Genomic DNA, 22871 nt, shown 5'->3' with positions numbered 1-22871 from the left:
CAGAATCCATCGGGTTTTCCGATGGCCACGCCCCCTGATTTCCGTTGCATGCATGCCGGCGCCGAAGCGCCACAATCTGATCGCGTGTGCCAAAAACCCGGCGCAATTCGGCGCAAATCGGAAAATTCGGGAAACTCGCCGAAAAGAAGCGATTCGGGCCCTTAGTAAATGACCACCATTGTGCTATTATTTGAGCACTGCGTGTTGATATTATTTATGCACCATATTGTGCTATTATTTGAAAACTGCATTCTGAGATTATTTGAGTGTTTGATGTTTGGAACTTTTTGAGCATCATATTTTGCTATTATTTGAGAACTGTGTGTAGGTATTATTTGAGAATTTTATGTTGGTATTATTTATGCACCATATTGTGCTATTATTCGAGTACTGCATGCTGAGATTATTAGAGCAGCATGCGTTTTATACCAGCATGCGTGGTATATTATTACTGTATTTTATTGGATCACATGACATTACCAGTCTTCTATTTTGTCATCCTGAAAGCCCATGTCATGTACATAGTAACCAGGTGATTACTAACTAGAAACAAAGTATCGGCATAAAATCAATGGCCATTTATCTGTCTCTGTCCCCGCCAGATAAGGTCTATAGAGAAGTCATGAGAGTCTTTCACTGCTGTGTACTGAATGCCTTGTAAATCCATAAATCACCTGTTTTGCTGAGACTTTACTGCTGTGGGTGCGGAGCTGATTGGTTATGTCAGCAGCACCCTGACGCCCATTCTATCAGTGAGCAGATGGCATGTACTTAAGCGAGGGACCTTTTTATCATTGCACACCCCCGCAGTCTCAACATATGGTACACGGAAACCTTGCGAGCAGGCTGACTTGCTGCAAACATGTTATTGACAATATATAGATGGAAACTTACTGCATCCAAGGAGCCTGCTGCCGTATCCTGCAAAGAGGAGGTTAACGCTACGACAGACGGGAGAGCGAACCCCGGCACTGCAGACTGTGAAACTGTTAATAGGTGACCGCCAACAGTAGTTGAGTGGGTCATATACATACAGGGGGCGCCAAACACTGTTATTTAAAAATTTTATGGTCATTTCTGGGTAAGATTTATTGGACCTTATTACAATGAGACAGTAAACATTAAACTGTACATGTCCTTTGCAGGTATCAGTAATCATTTATGTGGACATGAGGAGTAACACTGTTTTTGGTCATTATGTGACTTGTCATTTCTACTTTCTGGCAGCTCTCACCTCTGACATCTCTATAAGTGAATTTGCAGTGAATGGAGATCTAGCTGCTGTGACACACTGCTCCCCCTCCTCTCTTCATAGACTTCTGTGTAATGTGATAACATAGTGAGCTTCTGTCTGGTTTCTGTAGTCCCCTCTATACTTATGAGTGGAGACCTAGCTGCTGTGACTCACTGTTCCCCCTCCACTCTCCATAAACCTCCATGTAATCTAATACCTTAGTGATCTTCTGTCTCATCTCTGAAGTCCATTCTGTGCTAATGGGTGGAGACCTAGCTGTTGTGACTCACCCCCCCCCCCTCCATAGACTTCTGTCTAATCTGATACCATAGTGAGCTTCGGTCTAGTTTCTGCAGTTCTCTCTGTGCTAATGGGTGGAGACCTAGCTGCTGTGACTCACAGCTCCCCCTCCCTTACCCTCTCCATAGACTTCTGTCTAATCTGATACCATAGCGAGCTTCGGCCTAATTTCTGCATTCTTCTTTGTGCTAATGGATGGAGACCTAGCTATTGTGAGTCACTGCTCCCCCTCCCTTCCCCTCTCCATAGACTTCTGTCTAATCAGATACCATAGCGAGCTTCAGTCTAATGTCTGCAGTCTTCTTTGTGCTTATGGGTGGAGACCTAGCTGTTGTGAGTCACTGCTCCCCCTCCCTTCCCCTCTCCATAGACTTTAGTGTAATCTGATACCATAGCGAGCTTCTGTCTCATCTCTGATGTCCTCTCTGTGCTGATAGGTGGAGAACTAGCAGCTGTGATTTGGTGCTCTCCCTCCTCTCTCCATAGACTTCCGTGTAATCTGATATTTTAGTGAGCTTCTATCTGGTTCCTGTAGTCCCCTTTGTGCTCATGGGTGGAGACCTAGCTGCTATAAGTCAGTGCTTCCCCTCCTGCTCTCAAAAGACTTCTGTGTAATCTGATACCATAGAGAACTTCTGTCTTTTCTCTGCAATCCTCTCTGTGCTAATGGGTGAAGACCTAGCTGTTGTGACTCACTGCTCCCCCTCACCTTTCCATAGACTGCTGTCTAATCTGATACCATTGCGAGCTTCTGTCTGGTTTCTGAAGTCCCCTCTGTGGTAATGAGTGGAGACCTAGCTGCTGTGACTAAGTGCTTCCCTCATCCTCTCTAAAGACTTCTATGTAATCTGACATCATAGCGAGCTTCTTTCTCATTTCTGCAGTCCTCATTGTGCTAATGGGTGGACACCTAGCTGCTGTGACTCACTGCTCCCCCTCACCTTTCCATAGACTGCTGTCTAATCTGATACCATAGTGAGCTTCTGTCTCATCTCTGCAATCCTCTATGTGCTGATGGATGGAGACCTAGCTGCTGTGACTCAGAGCTCTCCCTCCTCTCCCCATAGACCTCTATGAAATCTGACACATATATAGACTCTAGATCCTCTAAATACATGCACATAAAACAGGGGTCTAATCATGTACGTGGGCTTTTGAAACAAATGCAGACCCAAAACCTTACAAACTATAATCCTATATAAACACTAACCAGTCTCCCTAAATATGGACACCCCAGACCCCCCAAAACATATGTGCATCATAGTACATTGATGTAAATATAGACCTGAGCTTATTAAACAAATGTAGACCCCCAGACCATACAACCAATATATACAGAATCCCAGACCAGTCCCTGTAATTATAAATCCCCAGCCCCGCCAAAAAATACCAATCACAGATAACCTACAGACTTAAGGGATAACTGTAAAGTTACTGACAATAGTTTTAGCGCAGCTGGAGAGAGACTTTGACAACAATTCAAACGATACCTGTATCAGGCTGCTGGCTACTTACTATCCTTAGATATAGGCCTAATAGATATATGAGGCTATCTGTAAAATCCTCGCCTTGGGACATGCTCCAGATCCTATTTTCTAACACTCCTCTCCTACAGCACCTCCCAACAAGTCTCCTGTCATCTCTAGCTGTTCTATATGGTTTCCCATGGGTACCAGGAAGCATGGCAAATGGAGAGTAGCCTGGAGGGACAAGGTAAAGCCTCTGCTAGCAGCTAAACTCCTGCAGATAGTTAATTAAACTAAATTAGAGAATTGCTTATATTTGCTTAGTGAAGAGTTAGGCTAAATACTTTTTTTATTCTTTACAGTTGTACTTTAAATTAAAACAGATCCCAGATCATACCCAACAAAAAGTACAGAACAACTAAAAGAGTCAATAATTTCTCTCTTCTTGGGGAGAGCCCAATAAAGCTAATTTATTTCTATTTACTTTTAAAGTACCCTAGAGCAGTGATTTTCAACCTGTGTGCCGTGGCACACTAGTGTGCCGCGACACATGGTCGGGTGTGCCGCGGGGAAAGTTCCCCAAACTATGGTGCCTCCTCTGTTTTGTTTCCCGGCAATGTGCAGCGATGCGCAGTCACGGCTTCTTACAATGTAGGAGACGTGTACAATAACACATGGGCAAGCTTTGAACCTCGCGCGACAAATTGACGTCACTGAGGCCGGCGCGTCATCCTGAGAGCGGAGAGACTCCCGCATTTGCCCACCGCCAAGGTAATGCCCACCAATAATGCTGACTATATTAGCTTTTGCCTGAGTATATGAACTGTTGCCAGAATACTCAGCATATGAGCTGGTACTTGTAGTACTCCAGCACTATACTGCATATAACAATGAGAACTGTAACATGAGAAATACTATAGTCATGAGGCTGGAGTACTACAAGTACCAGCTCATATGCTGAGTATACGAGCTGGCACTTGTACTCTGGCCTCATGGCCATAGTACTTCTCATTGTACCCCTTTATTTTGCAGTATATGAGCCACATAATAATCAGCACCATATACTAAAAACAGGGAGAAACTGAGAACTGTTGGGGAAGAGCTTCGTGTGTGTCTTTCCACCATTCCTGCCAGGATATCCCTTTTATGTTTATCTAAACAGGCCCGGGTATCACACTGAGTGAGTAAAATAAATTTAGAATCTATATTATTAACTATATGTATAATATGACTGCTTTAGTGTCATTTTGTGCTATTTTGGTTGGTGGTGTGCCCCAGGATTTTCTAAGTATAAAAAGTGTGCCGCGGCTCAAAAAAGGTTGAAAATCACTGCCCTAGAGCATTAAAATACATTGCTATGCGTCTGTACTGGCATGTAGAATACCTGTCAGCTGTATACTGACAGGCATATAGCCATGTCAAAATCAGAGTCTTCTTTATTAAGTCCCTGGCTGTCGTAGAAGCCCAACACCACTCTCTAGTAGTGACATAGGATTACACATGTTGACCCTATTGTCGTTCTAGACCACTATGGATGGAATTAGATATAGATATTATATATGAATACATACTGTGGTGCGGCAGAAGTTCCTAGCACAAAGGCTTAAAGCTTCCAATCTCCCCAATACTCACAGTATATGATCGGTGTGATGTTCTCACTCTCCATTTCGCTAACGTAATTTGAGGCCAAGCAGCTGTAATTCCCGATATCCTTCTTCATCACCGGCGCAATGGTGAAGATGGAGTTGTCCTTGGAGAAGCTATAGCTGGAGCTCTGCTGAAGGGGGCTTCCATTTTTTAGCCAAAGATATTGTACCCGTGTCCCTTCCATTGCGTGACATTTAAAGGTGAGGTTCCCCACGTTCTCCACCGTTCCATATGACGGCTCGCTTTCAATGATGGGCTGAGAAACAGGAACTAGAATAATAAGGAGGGAGAAATGTTATGGTTTGAATTTTGCAATTTGTTACATTATTTGAGAAATTTTTAGAACCACCTCTCCGCTAGGCATAAAGGAAGCCCCCTGTCTATGGTTATAGTAGAACTGCCTCTCCTCTAGGTGTAGAGGATGCCCCCTGTCTATGGTTATAGTAGAACTGCCTCTCCTCTAGGTGTAGAGGGTGCCCCTGTCTATGGTGATGATAGAACCTCCTCTCCTCTAGGTGTAGAGGCTGCCCCCTGTCTATGGTGATGGTAGAACCTCCTCTCCTCTAGGTGTAGAGGCTGCCCCCTGTCTATGGTGATGATAGAACCTCCTCTCCTCTAGGTGTAGAGGCTGCCCCCTGTCTATGGTGATGGTAGAACCTCCTCTCCTCTAGGTGTAGAGGATGTCCCCTGTCTATGGTGATGGTAGAACTGCCTCTCCTCTAGGTGTAGAGGATGCCCCCTGTCTATGGTGATGGTAGAACTGCCTCTCCTCTAGGTGTAGAGGATGCCCCCTGTCTATGGTGATGGTAGAACCTCCTCTCCTCTAGGTGTAGAGGATGCCCCCTGTCTATGGTGATGGTAGAACCTCCTCTCCTCTAGGTGTAGAGGATGTCCCCTGTCTATGGTGATGGTAGAACATCCTCTCCTCTAGGTGTAGAGGACGCCCCCTGTCTATGGTGATGGTAGAACCTCCTCTCCTCTAGGTGTAGAGGATGCCCCCTGTCTATGGTGATGGTAGAACCTCCTCTCCTCTAGGTGTAGAGGATGTCCCCTGTCTATGGTTATAGTAGAATTGCCTCTCCTCTAGGTGTAGAGGATGCCCCCTGTCTATGGTGATGGTAGAACCTCCTCTCCTCTAGGTGTAGAGGATGTCCCCTGTCTATGGTGATGGTAGAACATCCTCTCCTCTAGGTGTAGAGGACGCCCCCTGTCTATGGTGATGGTAGAACCTCCTCTCCTCTAGGTGTAGAGGATGCCCCCTGTCTATGGTGATGGTAGAACCTCCTCTCCTCTAGATGTAGAGGATGCCCCCTGTCTATGGTGATGGTAGAACCTCCTCTCCTCTAGGTGTAGAGGATGTCCCCTGTCTATGGTGATGGTAGAACATCCTCTCCTCTAGATGTAGAGGATGCCCCCTGTCTATGGTTATAGTAGAACTGCCTCTCCTCTAGGTGTAGAGGATGCCCCCTGTCTATGGTGATGGTAGAACCTCCTCTCCTCTAGGTGTAGAGGATGTCCCCTGTCTATGGTGATGGTAGAACATCCTCTCCTCTAGGTGTAGAGGACGCCCCCTGTCTATGGTGATGGTAGAACCTCCTCTCCTCTAGGTGTAGAGGATGCCCCCTGTCTATGGTGATGGTAAAACCTGCTCTCCTCTAGATGTAGAGGATGCCCCCTGTCTATGGTTATAGTAGAACTGCCTCTCCTCTAGGTGTAGAGGATGCCCCCTGTCTATGGTGATGGTAGAACCTCCTCTCCTCTAGGTGTAGAGGATGCCCCCTGTCTATGGTGAAGGTAGAACCTCCTCTCCTCTAGGTGTAGAGGATGCCCCCTGTCTATGGTGATGGTAGAACCTCCTCTCCTCTAGGTGTAGAGGATTCCCCCTGTCTATGGTGATGGTAGAACCTCCTCTCCTCTAGGTGTAGAGGATGCCCCCTGTCTATGGTGATGGTAGAACCTCCTCTCCTCTAGGTGTAGAGGATGCCCCCTGTCTATGGTGATGGTAGAATCGCCTCTCCTCTAGGTGTAGAGGATGCCCCCTGTCTATGGTGATGGTAGAAGCTCCTCTCCTCTAGGTGTAGAGGATGCCCCTGTCTATGGTGATGGTAGAACCTCCTCTCCTCTAGGTGTAGAGGATGCCCCCTGTCTATGGTGATGGTAGAACCTCCTCTCCTCTGGGTGTAGAGGATGCCCCCTGTCTATGGTGATGGTAGAACCACCTCTCCTCTAGGTGTAGAGGATGCCCCCTGTCTATGGTGATGGTAGAACAGTCTCTCCTATTGGCATAGAGGATGGCTGGTTGTCTTTGCCACAGACCTACCGGTAGATTTTCAGATAGATCCCTTATGTTTACCAATATTACATGCTTACATTTACATGGTTTGAGTTAAAGAGCTTAGAAAACCCACACCATCAGTTCTGCCCACCTTTAAGTGTCATCTTGTATACTGTCCACTCTAATTTCCAGCTATAACGCCAACCCAAAGAATGCCAAGAAGTGGACATCTTTAAAATACACCATTTAGCTGGAGGCTGCAGTCAGTTGTGAGAGATCGGACCAGCTGTAGAAGGTGGGCAGGAGCGTTCCTATATAGGAGATGCCCAGGTAGCTGCTGAATGAGCCTTTGACGCTGTGTCATCCAACAAGATGAAAAAGCCGGATGTAACGGATGATGCCACTAATCCGATATGGCCATGATAACCACAGGCTAAACACATCCACCATCGGGTCTGTCCCAAAATTGCTGCTGCCTATAAATCCCTATGAGTCCCCTAAAAGGGGCAACTGGAGAAGGTAACTGGAGGAGGGCATTGACTATGTTATACATGCCTACGATTTAGTAAAATATTGCCTTCTGGGCGGAGGGCCGCTTTAAGGTTTCCTGCGGGTAGTAGATAACCCGCTGATCGGTGGGAATCTGACCAATCACACCTCTTTGTTTCAAGCTTTCATAATAATGCTCCAATCATTCTATATGAATCTACCATTCTTGTGACCCATGAGCATCCTGACCCCCCTGACCATTCAGCAGCCTCTGTCCTTCAAGTCCAATGGGTCTAAACATTCCCAGGTAGAGATGAGCGGACCCCTAGTTTTAGTTTGTGTCCGGCATTCGAGTTCAGCCACATGACTTGGAATTATTGGTGGCCGAACAGCTAATCTGGCAAATTGGCATCCCTAACCATGGCCCCCCCAAGTCTTGCCGAATACAAACTAAAACTACTGGTCTGTTCAGCTGCCAATCCGGCAATAAGTCTGGGTTCACGTGGCCGAACCCAGACGGGTCCTTTCATTTCTATCCCTTCGATAAAAATCAATTCCCATAAATTCCAATTCCAATTTTGGTTTACTGCTGGCAATTATTTTCTGAATAACACGACTTTCTCTGTGATATTATTTGGAAGCTGGCTGGCGCGGAGCATGGCCGGTACACTGTGTATGTACACGGTGGTTTCATGCCGCGTGGTGTATTTGCTCATGGACTGTGGCCGGGAGGAACAGATGTTTTATTCACACTCTTTTCACATCCATTATTTACCTACAATTGTTCCAAAAGTTACACCTGAAAGACCGAATCTAGAGCAAATACCACAAAAATGTCCGACCGGTATTATATTACTACGCAGGTCTGAGAACCATGGGCCGAGTCACAGGGGAGATTTCGGTTTTGGTTTCATCCTCAGTGTTTTGCATGATGTAAACTACAATTTAAAGTGTCCTTAAAGGACATTGACCATCTGAATTTCTGATGGTAGGCGCCCAAACTAACTTGGCCGATGCATTGTCTAGTATCAGGAATAGGTCTTCTAATCTCACGGAACTGCAGGATGCGCCTGAAAATTAGCCAGAGCCACTCAGGGTGACTCTCTGAAGTTGACCCTGGTCATGCCCTCTGAAGGAAGGCAGGAAGAGTTTATGAAACGTTGATATTATGTCATAGGTCAAGGTCAGGGTCAACACAGAAGATCGGCAGGACAAAGATGAAAGACAAACAGGAAGTCAAGAAACAAGCAGAAGTCAGAAACACAAAAAACAGTATGTGGAACCAAGAAACTTTCCCAGGAACTAACATGCTAGGAACATATTTTCTGAAGCGAGAAGGTTCCTTATATAACCAAGGGTCAAAGTTTATTGGTTGTGGACAAGAAAGAGGAACAAACTGGCCATTTGAATACAACTACAACTATACAAAGGAGAAGGTGTAGATTGATGAGCAAGTCTACAGAGTGGGAGCGAAAGCTCCCTCTAGTGGTGTTTAGAAGCAGCAACATTTTTATTAGAGAACTCTAACCAGAGATTACAGAAGATCAGCAATTCTCTTTCAGCTTCTGCAACTCACTACACTGGACCTAGCGATCACTCAGAACTTCCTACCATGCACGGTGACTTGGATCTTCTGCGTCGCTGACATGGTGGTCTCCCCTTGTATGTTGACCTTGACAGTGTAGTTCCCCTCGTCGCTGGTGTGTAAGGAGTTTATCAGCAGGGAGGCGTTTGGCGGATTCATTGTAAACTTGTGCTGGAATTCCAGGTCGGATATTAGTGTGTGATTGTATGATGTCAGCAGGCAGGCAGGGGGGGCAGGCGGCCTTTCCAGCAGCCATATGATCTGGACCCCAGATGAGGAAGCGTTAGCGTCATAATGTATGGGCAGGGTGAGGGGCTGTCCCTTGATGCCATGTATAGTCGGTGATGGGGCGGTGAGTTTCAGTGCAGAGCTTGTGCCAAATACTGTAGAAAAACAAGAGAAAAAAGGAAAAATTAACAAAACTTAAAAATCTAAAAAAAAAAATTAAATTTAGACTTTACAGAGGATCTATCATCTCTCTTGCAGTTCTCTTGCATTTTGTGAATCTCCACACAAAAAGTGGGCATTAAAGGAAATCAAATTCCATCCTGATAAACCAGGGACATTACTCTTAGATCCAGGCACCGGGACTGTGGTATCTTCTTATATTTGTCATCTATGGCCTCCTTCCTTCTAAAACAAAGTTTTTAAATTATGCTAATGAGCCTGAGGGGCTACCCTAGCCCCTCTGTTACACTATCCCCCCCCTCCCCTCCCATGCTTTTTCACAATTCCTGCTCTCAGGGATGGGGGGGGGGAGTGAGGCACTGTAATAGTCTATAAAGCCAGCTCACAGAGGTGCTAGGGTAGCCCCTCAGGCTCATTAGCATAATTATACAAGTTGATTTTAGAAGAATTTTAAAAGGAAGGAGGCCATGGATAACACATATAAGAAGATACCGCAGTCCCGGTGCCTGGATCTATGAGTAATGTCCCTGGTTTATCAGGATGGATTTTAATGGTACAAGGAGTCAGGTTGGCGTATTCAGAGACGAAACTTCCAAAAATGTCTGTTTTAGAAGACACTTGTACTGCATTGGAAATGTAAACAATTGTCGGTCACTCGTTGGGGGTGACTATCAGTGTCCTATCAGTGCTGTCTGAGTAAGGACACTCCCCTTTGTACTTTTTGGATTTGTGACACCCACTTGCCCATTTGTTTAGAATTTTTTTAGTAGGAATAACAAGACACTGAATGGAAAGATAATCTGTCCCAGAATTGCGACTGGACAATGTAAAGTGACAACAATCGGGTGACTGTGGTACAAAGAACGGAATCTAATCCCTATTGAAAAACCAAATCATTTTTGGTGCTACACACATGCAAAATACATGAGAGAAACGAGCAAGAAAAACATGTGTCAAGTAGCCATGATTATAGACAATACTTTATTGAAGTTAATACAAAACAGGAGACTCAAATGGAGTTCACCGGGCCGGGCTGAGTGAAGGTAAGTGCAAGCTCCGCGACAGATTTTTTTTTTAAAATGCGGCGGTTTTTCCGAATCCGTTGGGTTTTCGCTCGGCCACGCCCCCGATTTCCGTCGCGTGCATGCCGGCGCCGATGCACCACAATCCAATCTCGTGCGCCAAAATCCTGGGGCAATTCAGGGGAAATCGGCGCAAATCGGAAATATTCGGGTAACACGTCGGGAAAACGCAAATCGGGCCCTTAGTAAATGACCCCCAAGGTGTTACCAAAAGTATAGTGGAGGTCCAGGCAATTGCATGATTTTGTATTTATTCTTGCGGTGTGTCCTGGGGGGCTCTGGGGCAGGCTGTTTGTCACTATCACATGACATTACCTGCTATGTTTTGTCACGAAGGCAGTTGATCTGCCTTTTTTGTGTTTTAATTGTTTTTATATTTTTTTTGGTCCATTTGAGTCTCCTGTTTTGTATTAACTTCAATACAGTATTGTCTATAATCATGGCTACTTGACACATGTTTTTCTGGCTCGTTTCTCAACAATCGGGTGACTATCCTGGAGCCAATTGGATGAGGTTGGTCACATGATGGGGCAAATATTTAACTTTTTATTACACAACAACCACTAATGATGACATCACTCTCCTCCCTGATGTCTTGCACATAACATACCCAGTGCCAGTAAATAGCACCATGCATGTCTGGTAATCAGATTATTGACATAGACCTGTATTGTTGAAGCTACTTGTTTGCACTTCCCTGTTTATCTTGCTGCCCATAAATGCAAACTGTGCAGGTACATAAAACCCGGGACACATTGTATCTCATTCCAAGTTCTAATATTAGTGCAGAATTCCTTCCCCTAGTGATTACATGACAATGGTATCAAGAAGAAGGTCTCCAAGGTCAGCCACCAAAGGGGTCCGACAGTCCAGAACCATCATAGACACAGATGGACTTTCCAGAACCTTCCACTCAGAAAATAAAATTTGGCTAGTCATCAAGCTGAGTAGTCAACCTATCTCGAGGGCTCCTGCTCTCCTCCATGTTTCTTGATTGTTTTATTCAACACCCCCATCATGTCTCTCCTAATATGACTGCCGCAGGAATTCCATCTGCACATCAAAGATTTTATATGCCCCCGTAATTTTCAGTTTTAGGAAGTAGATTTTTTTTTTATCAACTTATAGACAGTTTCCCTTAAAAAGATAAGGGCTACACTAGATCAAGCTGATGCAAGTCTCTGTGATGCCCACTCTTAATGATGACTACAAAAGCTGGTGAAAGTCTTGGTGATGTCCCCAAAGCTGGTGAGATGCATGAAGATTCCCACTGAAGCTAATGGACCTCTTGGTGATATCAACTGAAGCTGCTAGAACTCTTGGTGATATCATCTGAAGCTGCTAGAACTCTTGGTGATATCAACTGAAGCTGCTAGAACTCTTGGTGATGCCTACTAAAGCTGGTGGGACTCTTGGTGATGCCTAATAAAGCTGGTGGAACTCTTGGTGATGCCTAATAAAGCTGGTGGGACTCTTGGTTATGCCTACTAAAGCTGGTGGAACTCTTGGTGATGCCTACTAAAGCTGGTGGGGCTCTTGGTGATGCCTACTAAAGCTGCTAGAACTCTTGGTGATGCCCACTGAAGCTGGTGGGACTCTTGGTGATGCCTACCAAAGCTGGTGGGACTCTTGGTGATGCCTACTAAAGCTGGTGGGACTCTTGGTGATGCCTACTAAAGCTGGTGGGACTCTTGGTGATGCCTACTAAAGCTGGTGGGACTCTTGGTGATGCCTACTAAAGCTGCTAGAACTCTTGGTGATGCCTACTAAAGCTGCTAGAACTCTTGGTGATGCCCACTGAAGCTGGTGGGACTCTTGGTGATGCCTACCAAAGCTGGTGGGTCTCTTGGTGATGCCTAATAAAGCTGGTGGGACTCTTGGTGATGCCTAATAAAGCTGGTGGGACTCTTGGTGATGCCTACTAAAGCTGCTAGAACTCTTGGTGATGCCTACTAAAGCTGCTAGAACTCTTAGTGATGCCTAATAAAGCTGGGGAGACTCTTGGTGATCCCTACTAAAGATGGTGGGACTCTTTGTGATGCCTAATAAAGCTGGTGGGACTCTTGGTGATGCCTACTAAAGCTGGTGGGACTCTTGGTGATGCCTACTTAAGTTCATGGAAGTCACAGTGCAGCCCACTGAAGATAGTAGAACTCTTGGTGATGTCTACAAAGCTGGATGAAGTCTTGGTGAGGCCCACGTAACCTGATGGAACTATCTGTGATGACCAATAAAGCTGGTATTACTGTTGGTGATGGCCACAATTGCTGGGGGAATTCTTAGTGATCTTACTGTTGGTGATACCCACTAAAGCTTGGAGAATTCTTGTTAACTGACATTACACCAACTAAAGATGGTAATACTTTTGATGTTGTTAACAAGAGCTAATGGACCTCTTGGTGATACCTACTAAAGATGGGGGAAATCTTGAAGATACCCACTAAAGCTGTAGGAACATTTGTTGAAGTCTACAGAAGCTGATGGAGCTCTTGGTGATATCAAGTAAAGGTGCTAATGTTAGTGAAACAAGGGGAAGCAAATATGACTCTTCTCACCTCATTTTCAGATGAGATGAGTTAAGTATAGTGGAGGCAAGAAGAAGTGTTACTTCAGACGCCCCCCATTTGTCTTTTCTTTAGTTCTTACGGTTCTGTGAGCTACAGAACTCGACAAACAGGAGAGAACTGGATCTTTATCTGCAGCTTGAATCCAACTATGTGTTTAGCTGCATGTTTTTTTTTTTTTGGTTCTGTAGCTCACAAAGCCATAAACCTGTTATTCTAAAATATGAAATCCTTATCTTTAAAGTGACACTAGCAGCATGTTTCTACTAGAACAGTAGATAGGGGCTTCTGAAGTGACACTAAGCCTGCAACCACTAAACTTAACTCATCTCATGTGAAAATGATGTGAGAAGAGTCATATTTGCCCGACTTTGTGGGAGATTTATTATACGTAAACGAGTTAGATTAAAAATAAAAGTAGGAATTTTAGAAAGCACTTTTCATACCCTTACCTGAAGAGCCTAGTAGTTTAGTGGGGTAAAACCTGGTGATGGGTTCCCTTTAAGCTCTTAAATTGTGTCACCATGGAGGTCCTAAGGAGAGCTCCATGTAGAACAGGGGGAGGTCCAAATCACACGTCCCATCCAGTGTAACTCATAATGGCTGATACATACATCTCCCCCCATATCCTGACTGTTCTGTCTATATCTATGGTATTTCTATAACGTTCCTCCTTGGTGCGCTGTTCTTTAGATACTGACTGGTGAATGGAATTATCTTCGTCTTTTTTGTCATCTCTAAATATAGTCTTATTAGATCACAGTCTGACAGGTTTCTGCACAGATTGCTCTTCTGGAATAACATAGGCTTAAGTCAAGTAATTTTCCTACATAGGCAAAATGCATTGAATTCCGGTTATTATTCTATAAATAAATGTTCTGTATGGATGTGAGATCCAGAGAGAAGCTCCTATAAGTCTAATAAGGAGGTACAATATATGGAGGAGATCAGCGGAAATCAGGGATCCATATCACAGGAAACATAGGGCTTTCTGTAGGGGGCTTTGGTGACCCTCTGGGAGCTTATGGGGGTTATGCTCAGGGTCCCTCTATAGGTCTAGCTATAGAAAAAACTCAAGTTTAGAAAAACTAAATCCTCTTCCTGTGACTTTGGCTGTGTGAGGAGGAGGACATGGGGGTGCAGGCTGTGTGAGGAGGAGGACATGGGGTGCAGGCTGTGTGAGGAGGACATGGGGGTGCAGGCTGTGTGAGGAGGAGAACATGGAGGTGCAGGCTGTGTGAGGAGGAGGAGGACATGGGGTGCAGGCTGTGTGAGGAGGAGGACATGGAGGTGCAGGCTGTGTGAGGAGGAGGACATGGAGGTGCAGGCTGTGTGAGGAGGAGGACATGGGGCGCAGGCTGTGTGAGGAGGAGGACATGGAGGTGCAGGCTGTGTGAGGAGGAGGAGGACATGGAGGTGCAGGCTGTGTGAGGAGGAGGACATGGAGGTGCAGGCTGTGTGAGGAGGAGGACATGGAGGTGCAGTCTGTGTGGGGAGGAGGACATGGAGGTGCAGGCTGTGTGAGGAGGAGGACATGGAGGTGCAGGCTGTGTGAGGAGGAGGACATGGTGTGCAGTCTGTGTGAGTAGGAAGACATGGAGGTGCAGGCTGTGTGAGGAGGAGGACATGGGGTGCGGGCTGTGTGAGGAGGAGGACATGGAGGTGCAGGCTGTGTGAGGAGGAGGACATGGAGGTGCAGGCTGTGTGAGGAGGAGGACATGGAGGTGCAGGCTGTGTGAGGAGGAGGACATGGAGGTGCAGTCTGTGTGGGGAGGAGGACATGGAGGTGCAGGCTGTGTGAGGAGGAGGACATGGAGGTGCAGGCTGTGTGAGGAGGAGGACATGGGGTGCAGTCTGTGTGAGGAGGAGGACATGGAGGTGCAGGCTGTGTGAGGAGGAGGACATGGGGTGCAGTCTGTGTGAGGAGGAGGACATGGAGGTGCATGCTGTGTGAGGAGGAGGACATGGGGTGCAGTCTGTGTGAGGAGGAGGACATGGAGGTGCAGGCTGTGTGAGGAGGAGGGCATGGGGTGCGGGCTGTGTGAGGAGAAGGACATGGAGGTGCAGGCTGTGTGAGGAGGAGGACATGGAGGTGCAGGCTGTGTGAGGAGGAGGACATGGAGGTGCAGGCTGTGTGAGGAGGAGGACATGGAGGTGCAGTCTGTGTGGGGAGGAGGACATGAAGGTGCAGGCTGTGTGAGGAGGAGGACATGGAGGTGCAGGCTGTGTGAGGAGGAGGACATGGGGTGCAGTCTGTGTGTGGGGGAGGACATGGAGGTGCAGGCTGTGTGAGGAGGAGGACATGGAGGTGCAGGCTGTGTGAGGAGGAGGACATGGAGGTGCAGGCTGTGTGAGGAGGAGGACATGGGGTGCAGTCTGTGTGAGGAGGAGGACATGGAGGTGCAGGCTGTGTGAGGAGGAGGACATGGAGGTGCAGGCTGTGTGAGGAGGAGGACAAGGAGGTGCAGGCTGTGTGAGGAGGAGGACATGGGGTGCAGGCTGTGTGAGGAGGAGGACATGGAGGTGCAGGCTTTGTGAGGAGGAGGACATGGAGGTGCAGGCTTTGAGAGGAGGAGGACATGGAGGTGCAGGCTGTGTGAGGAGGAGGACATGGAGGTGCAGGCTGTGTGAGGAGGAAGACATGGAGGTGCAGGCTGTGTGAGGAGGAGGACATGGGGTGCGGGCTGTGTGAGGAGGAGGACATGGAGGTGCAGGCTGTGTGAGGAGGAGGACATGGAGGTGCAGGCTGTGTGAGGAGGAGGACATGGAGGTGCAGGCTGTGTGAGGAGGAGGAGGACATGGAGGTGCAGGCTGTGTGAGGAGGAGGACATGGACGTGCAGGCTGTGTGAGGAAGAGGAGGACATGGAGGTGCAGGCTGTGTGAGGAGGAGGACATGGAGGTGCAGGCTGTGTGAGGAGGAGGACATGGGGTGCAGTCTGTGTGAGGAGGAGGACATGGAGGTGCAGGCTGTGTGAGGAGGAGGACATGGGGGGCAGTCTGTGTGAGGAGGAAGACATGGAGGTGCAGGCTGTGTGAGGAGGAGGACATGGGGTGCGGGCTGTGTGAGGAGGAGGACATGGAGGTGCAGGCTGTGTGAGGAGGAGGACATGGAGGTGCAGGCTGTGTGAGGAGGAGGACATGGAGGTGCAGGCTTTGTGAGGAGGAGGACATGGAGGTGCAGGCTGTGTGAGGAGGAGGACATAGAGGTGCAGGCTGTGTGAGGAGGAGGACATAGAGGTGCAGGCTGTGTGAGGAGGAGGACATGGGGTGCAGGCTGTGTGAGGAGGAGGACATGGAGGTGCAGGCTGTGTGAGGAGGAGGAGGAGGACATGGAGGTGCAGGCTTTGTGAGGAGGAGGTCATGGAGGTGCAGGCTGTGTGAGGAAGAGGAGGACATGGAGGTGCAGGCTGTGTGAGGAGGAGGACATGGAGGTGCAGGCTGTGTAAAGAGGAGGACATGGGGTGCAGGCTGTGTGAGGAAAAGGAGGACATGGAGATGCAGGCTGTGTGAGGAGGAGGACATGGAGGTGCAGGCTGTGTGAGGAGGAGGACATGGGGTGCAGTCTGTGTGAGGAGGAGAACATGGAGGTGCAGGCTGTGTGAGGAGGAGGACATGGGGGGCAGTCTGTGTGAGGAGGAAGACATGGAGGTGCAGGCTGTGTGAGGAGGAGGACATGGGGTGCGGGCTGTGTGAGGAGGAGGACATGGAGGTGCAGGCTGTGTAAGGAGGAGGACATGGAGGTGCAGGCTGTGTGAGGAGGAGGACATGGAGGTGCAGGCTTTGTGCGGAGGAGGACATGGAGGTGCAGGCTGTGTGAGGAGGAGGACATAGAGGTGCAGGCTGTGTGAGGAGGACATAGAGGTGCAGGCTGTGTGAGGAGGACATAGAGGTGCAGGCTGTGTGAGGAGGAGGACATGGGGTGCAGGCTGTGTGAGGAGGAGGACATGGAGGTGCAGGCTGTGTGAGGAGGAGGAGGACATGGAGGTGCAGGCTGTGTGAGGAGGAGGACATAGAGGTGCAGGCTGTGTGAGCAGGAGGACATGGGGTGCAGGCTGTGTGAGGAGGAGGACATGGAGGTGCAGGCTGTGTGAGGAGGAGGAGGACATGGAGGTGCAGGCTTTGTGAGGAGGAGGTCATGGAGGTGCAGGCTGTGTGAGGAAGAGGAGGACATGGAGGTGCAGGCTGTGTGAGGAGGAGGACATGGAGTTGCAGGCTGTGTGAGGAGGAGGACATGGGGTGCAGTCTGTGTGAGGAGGAGGACATGGAGGTGCAGGCTGTGTGAGGAGGAGGAGGACATGGAGGTGCAGGCTGTGTGAGGAGGAGGACATGGACGTGCAGGCTGTGTGAGGAAGAGGAGGACATGGAGGTGCAGGCTGTGTGAGGAGGAGGACATGGAGGTGCAGGCTGTGTGAGGAGGAGGACATGGAGGTGCAGGCTGTGTGAGGAGGAGGAGGACATGGAGGTGCAGGCTGTGTGAGGAGGAGGACATGGACGTGCAGGCTGTGTGAGGAAGAGGAGGACATTGAGGTGCAGGCTGTGTGAGGAGGAGGACATGGAGGTGCAGGCTGTGTGAGGAGGAGGAGGACATGGAGGTGCAGGCTGTGTGAGGAGGAGGACATGGACGTGCAGGCTGTGTGAGGAAGAGGAGGACATTGAGGTGCAGGCTGTGTGAGGAGGAGGACATGGAGGTGCAGGCTGTGTGAGGAGGAGGACATGGGGTGCAGTCTGTGTGAGGAGGAGGACATGGAGGTGCAGGCTGTGTGAGGAGGAGGACATGGGGGGCAGTCTGTGTGAGGAGGAGGACATGGAGGTGCAGGCTGTGTGAGGAGGAGGACATGGAGGTGCAGGCTGTGTGAGGAGGAGGACATGGAGGTGCAGGCTGTGTGAGGAGGAGGAGGACATGGAGGTGCAGGCTGTGTGAGGAGGAGGACATGGACGTGCAGGCTGTGTGAGGAAGAGGAGGACATGGAGGTGCAGGCTGTGTGAGGAGGAGGACATGGAGGTGCAGGCTGTGTGAGGAGGAGGACATGGGGTGCAGTCTGTGTGAGGAGGAGGACATGGAGGTGCAGGCTGTGTGAGGAGGAGGACATGGGGGGCAGTCTGTGTGAGGAGGAAGACATGGAGGTGCAGGCTGTGTGAGGAGGAGGACATGGGGTGCGGGCTGTGTGAGGAGGAGGACATGGAGGTGCAGGCTGTGTGAGGAGGAGGACATGGAGGTGCAGGCTGTGTGAGGAGGAGGACATGGAGGTGCAGGCTTTGTGAGGAGGAGGACATGGAGGTGCAGGCTGTGTGAGGAGGAGGACATAGAGGTGCAGGCTGTGTGAGGAGGAGGACATAGAGGTGCAGGCTGTGTGAGGAGGAGGACATGGGGTGCAGGCTGTGTGAGGAGGAGGACATGGAGGTGCAGGCTGTGTGAGGAGGAGGAGGAGGACATGGAGGTGCAGGCTTTGTGAGGAGGAGGTCATGGAGGTGCAGGCTGTGTGAGGAAGAGGAGGACATGGAGGTGCAGGCTGTGTGAGGAGGAGGACATGGAGGTGCAGGCTGTGTAAAGAGGAGGACATGGGGTGCAGGCTGTGTGAGGAAAAGGAGGACATGGAGATGCAGGCTGTGTGAGGAGGAGGACATGGAGGTGCAGGCTGTGTGAGGAGGAGGACATGGGGTGCAGTCTGTGTGAGGAGGAGAACATGGAGGTGCAGGCTGTGTGAGGAGGAGGACATGGGGGGCAGTCTGTGTGAGGAGGAAGACATGGAGGTGCAGGCTGTGTGAGGAGGAGGACATGGGGTGCGGGCTGTGTGAGGAGGAGGACATGGAGGTGCAGGCTGTGTAAGGAGGAGGACATGGAGGTGCAGGCTGTGTGAGGAGGAGGACATGGAGGTGCAGGCTTTGTGCGGAGGAGGACATGGAGGTGCAGGCTGTGTGAGGAGGAGGACATAGAGGTGCAGGCTGTGTGAGGAGGACATAGAGGTGCAGGCTGTGTGAGGAGGACATAGAGGTGCAGGCTGTGTGAGGAGGAGGACATGGGGTGCAGGCTGTGTGAGGAGGAGGACATGGAGGTGCAGGCTGTGTGAGGAGGAGGAGGACATGGAGGTGCAGGCTGTGTGAGGAGGAGGACATAGAGGTGCAGGCTGTGTGAGCAGGAGGACATGGGGTGCAGGCTGTGTGAGGAGGAGGACATGGAGGTGCAGGCTGTGTGAGGAGGAGGAGGACATGGAGGTGCAGGCTTTGTGAGGAGGAGGTCATGGAGGTGCAGGCTGTGTGAGGAAGAGGAGGACATGGAGGTGCAGGCTGTGTGAGGAGGAGGACATGGAGTTGCAGGCTGTGTGAGGAGGAGGACATGGGGTGCAGTCTGTGTGAGGAGGAGGACATGGAGGTGCAGGCTGTGTGAGGAGGAGGAGGACATGGAGGTGCAGGCTGTGTGAGGAGGAGGACATGGACGTGCAGGCTGTGTGAGGAAGAGGAGGACATGGAGGTGCAGGCTGTGTGAGGAGGAGGACATGGAGGTGCAGGCTGTGTGAGGAGGAGGACATGGAGGTGCAGGCTGTGTGAGGAGGAGGAGGACATGGAGGTGCAGGCTGTGTGAGGAGGAGGACATGGACGTGCAGGCTGTGTGAGGAAGAGGAGGACATTGAGGTGCAGGCTGTGTGAGGAGGAGGACATGGAGGTGCAGGCTGTGTGAGGAGGAGGACATGGGGTGCAGTCTGTGTGAGGAGGAGGACATGGAGGTGCAGGCTGTGTGAGGAGGAGGACATGGGGGGCAGTCTGTGTGAGGAGGAAGACATGGAGGTGCAGGATGTGTGAGGAGGAGGACATGGGGTGCGGGCTGTGTGAGGAGGAGGACATGGAGGTGCAGGCTGTGTGAGGAGGAGGACATGGAGGTGCAGGCTGTGTGAGGAGGAGGACATGGAGGTGCAGGCTTTGTGAGGAGGAGGACATGGAGGTGCAGGCTGTGTGAGGAGGAGGACATAGAGGTGCAGGCTGTGTGAGGAGGAGGACATAGAGGTGCAGGCTGTGTGAGGAGGAGGACATGGGGTGCAGGCTGTGTGAGGAGGAGGACATGGAGGTGCAGGCTGTGTGAGGAGGAGGAGGACATGGAGGTGCAGGCTTTGTGAGGAGGAGGTCATGGAGGTGCAGGCTGTGTGAGGAAGAGGAGGACATGGAGGTGCAGGCTGTGTGAGGAAGAGGAGGACATGGAGGTGCAGGCTGTGTGAGGAGGAGGACATGGAGGTGCAGGCTGTGTGAGGAGGAGGACATAGAGGTGCAGGCTGTGTGAGGAGGAGGACATGGGGTGCAGGCTGTGTGAGGAGGAGGACATGGAGGTGCAGGCTGTGTGAGGAGGAGGAGGACATGGAGGTGCAGGCTTTGTGAGGAGGAGGTCATGGAGGTGCAGGCTGTGTGAGGAAGAGGAGGACATGGAGGTGCAGGCTGTGTGAGGAGGAGGACATGGAGTTGCAGGCTGTGTGAGGAGGAGGACATGGAGGTGCAGGCTGTGTGAGGAGGAGGAGGACATGGAGGTGCAGGCTGTGTGAGGAGGAGGACATGGACGTGCAGGCTGTGTGAGGAAGAGGAGGACATGGAGGTGCAGGCTGTGTGAGGAGGAGGACATGGAGGTGCAGGCTGTGTGAGGAGGAGGACATGGGGTGCAGTCTGTGTGAGGAGGAGAACATGGAGGTGCAGGCTGTGTGAGGAGGAGGACATGGGGGGCAGTCTGTGTGAGGAGGAAGACATGGAGGTGCAGGCTGTGTGAGGAGGAGGACATGGGGTGCGGGCTGTGTGAGGAGGAGGACATGGAGGTGCAGGCTGTGTAAGGAGGAGGACATGGAGGTGCAGGCTGTGTGAGGAGGAGGACATGGAGGTGCAGGCTTTGTGAGGAGGAGGACATGGAGGTGCAGGCTGTGTGAGGAGGAGGACATAGAGGTGCAGGCTGTGTGAGGAGGAGGACATAGAGGTGCAGGCTGTGTGAGGAGGAGGACATGGGGTGCAGGCTGTGTGAGGAGGAGGACATGGAGGTGCAGGCTGTGTGAGGAGGAGGAGGACATGGAGGTGCAGGCTGTGTGAGGAGGAGGTCATGGAGGTGCAGGCTGTGTGAGGAAGAGGAGGACATGGAGGTGCAGGCTGTGTGAGGAGGAGGACATGGAGGTGCAGGTTGTGTGAGGAGGAGGAGGACATGGAGGTGCAGGCTGTGTGAGGAGGAGGACATGGAGGTGCAGGCTGTGTGAGGAAGAGGAGGACATGGAGGTGCAGGCTGTGTGAGGAGGAGGACATGGAGGTGCAGGCTGTGTGAGAAGGAGGAGGACATGGAGGTGCAGGCTGTGTGAGGAGGAGGACATGGAGGTGCAGGCTGTGTGAGGAGGAGGACATGGAGGTGCATGCTGTGTGAGGAGGAGGACATGGAGGTGCAGGCTGTGTGAGGAGGAGGATGAGGAGGTGCAGGATGTGTGAGGAGGAGGACATGGGGGTGCAGGCTGTGTAAGGAGGACATGGAGGTGCAGGCTGTGTGAGGAGGAGGACATGGGGGTGCAGGCTTTGTGAGGAGGACATGGAGGTGCATGCTGTGTGAGGAGGAGGACATGGGGGTGCAGGCTGTGTGAGGAGGACATGGGGGTGCAGGCTGTGTGAGGAGGACATGGATGTGCAGGCTGTGTGAGGAGGAGGACATGGGGTTGCAGGCTGTGTGAGGAGGACATGGAGGTGCAGGCTGTGTGAGGAGGAGGACATGGAGGTGCAGGCTGTGTGAGGAGGAGGACTTGGGGGTGCGGGCTGTGTGAGGAGGAGGACATGGAGGTGCGGGCTGTGTGAGGAGGAGGAGGACATGGAGGTGCAGGCTGTGTGAGGAGGAGGACATGGAGGTGCAGGCTGTGTGAGGAGGAGGACATGGAGGTGCAGGTTTGTGTGAGGAGGAGGACATGGAGGTGCAGGCTGTGTGAGGAGGAGGACATGGGGGTGCAGGCTGTGTGAGGAGGAGGACATGGGGGTGCAGGCTGTGTGAGGAGGAGGACATGGGGGTGCAGGCTGTGTGAGGAGGAGGACATGGGGGTGCGGGCTGTGTGAGGAGGAGGACATGGAGGTGCAGGCTGTGTGAGGAGGAGGACATGGAGGTGCAGGTTGTGTGAGGAGGAGGACATGGAGGTGCAGGCTGTGTGAGGAGGAGGACATGGAGGTGCAGGCTGTGTGAGGAGGAGGACATGGGGGTTCAGGCTCAGTGAGGAGAAATGGATGATGCAGGAACTCCATGGTCGGAGCACCATGAATCTTTGAAGAGGTTCCCTGTAACCTCTCCTCTACCGGTGGACAGATTTTTTGGCTTCTTGGGTGGAAAGTGCCAAAAAAACCCTTATCCCGGCCCTGACACTGGACACTGGTGACATCACAGCTTCCTATAGTCCTATACAGAACACATCATTTGGGCAGCACAAGTCTCATCTCATGTATCCAGGTCCATCACAAGCCTCACACTGATAAATCAGGACCTGGTGGTCATGACATGGGTAGCGGGTCCTGGCGCCTGCTCCAGGTTTCCATTGACCCGTAATACAGACAGGTCCTTTTATGATAATATGTCACCATCTGATTCATTTATTGTAGTTCCTCTTCTGTAAATCATCGGAAAAATCCACAATTTATTAAAGGGAGTTTCCACCTTGACACAACGTGTCCACAAATTATCTTCTACTAAGTCCATGACGTTACAACATCTGCTAGTTACACCGAGTTACTTCCATGTCTAAAGTTCTTGGATGTGGACCAAGAAGAACTGAAAAGATGGTGGTTCTGATAGATTACTAACTATTTTTCAGGAAGGAGCCCATATCTTTCTAAGAAG

General features: G+C 50.4%; 1 protein-coding gene across 1 annotated transcript in view; it reads right to left on the bottom strand.

The window, feature by feature from the left end:
* HEPACAM2 (HEPACAM family member 2) overlaps positions 1–22871 on the bottom strand; it is a 75067-nt gene that overhangs the window by 25286 nt on the left and 26910 nt on the right. The window contains exons 2-3 of the mRNA XM_072154322.1: positions 9023–9379; positions 4633–4917 (exon numbers count right to left, since the gene is read on the bottom strand). Of these exons, the coding sequence (XP_072010423.1) occupies positions 4633–4917; positions 9023–9379 (642 nt within the window). The remainder of the gene's footprint in view (positions 1–4632; positions 4918–9022; positions 9380–22871) is intronic.

This window comes from Engystomops pustulosus, chromosome 5, assembly GCF_040894005.1.
Source record: "Engystomops pustulosus chromosome 5, aEngPut4.maternal, whole genome shotgun sequence".
Classification (NCBI taxonomy): Eukaryota; Metazoa; Chordata; class Amphibia; order Anura; family Leptodactylidae; genus Engystomops; species Engystomops pustulosus.
Note: the sequence above shows the minus strand (reverse complement) of the source record. Positions and strands in the feature narration are given on the sequence as shown.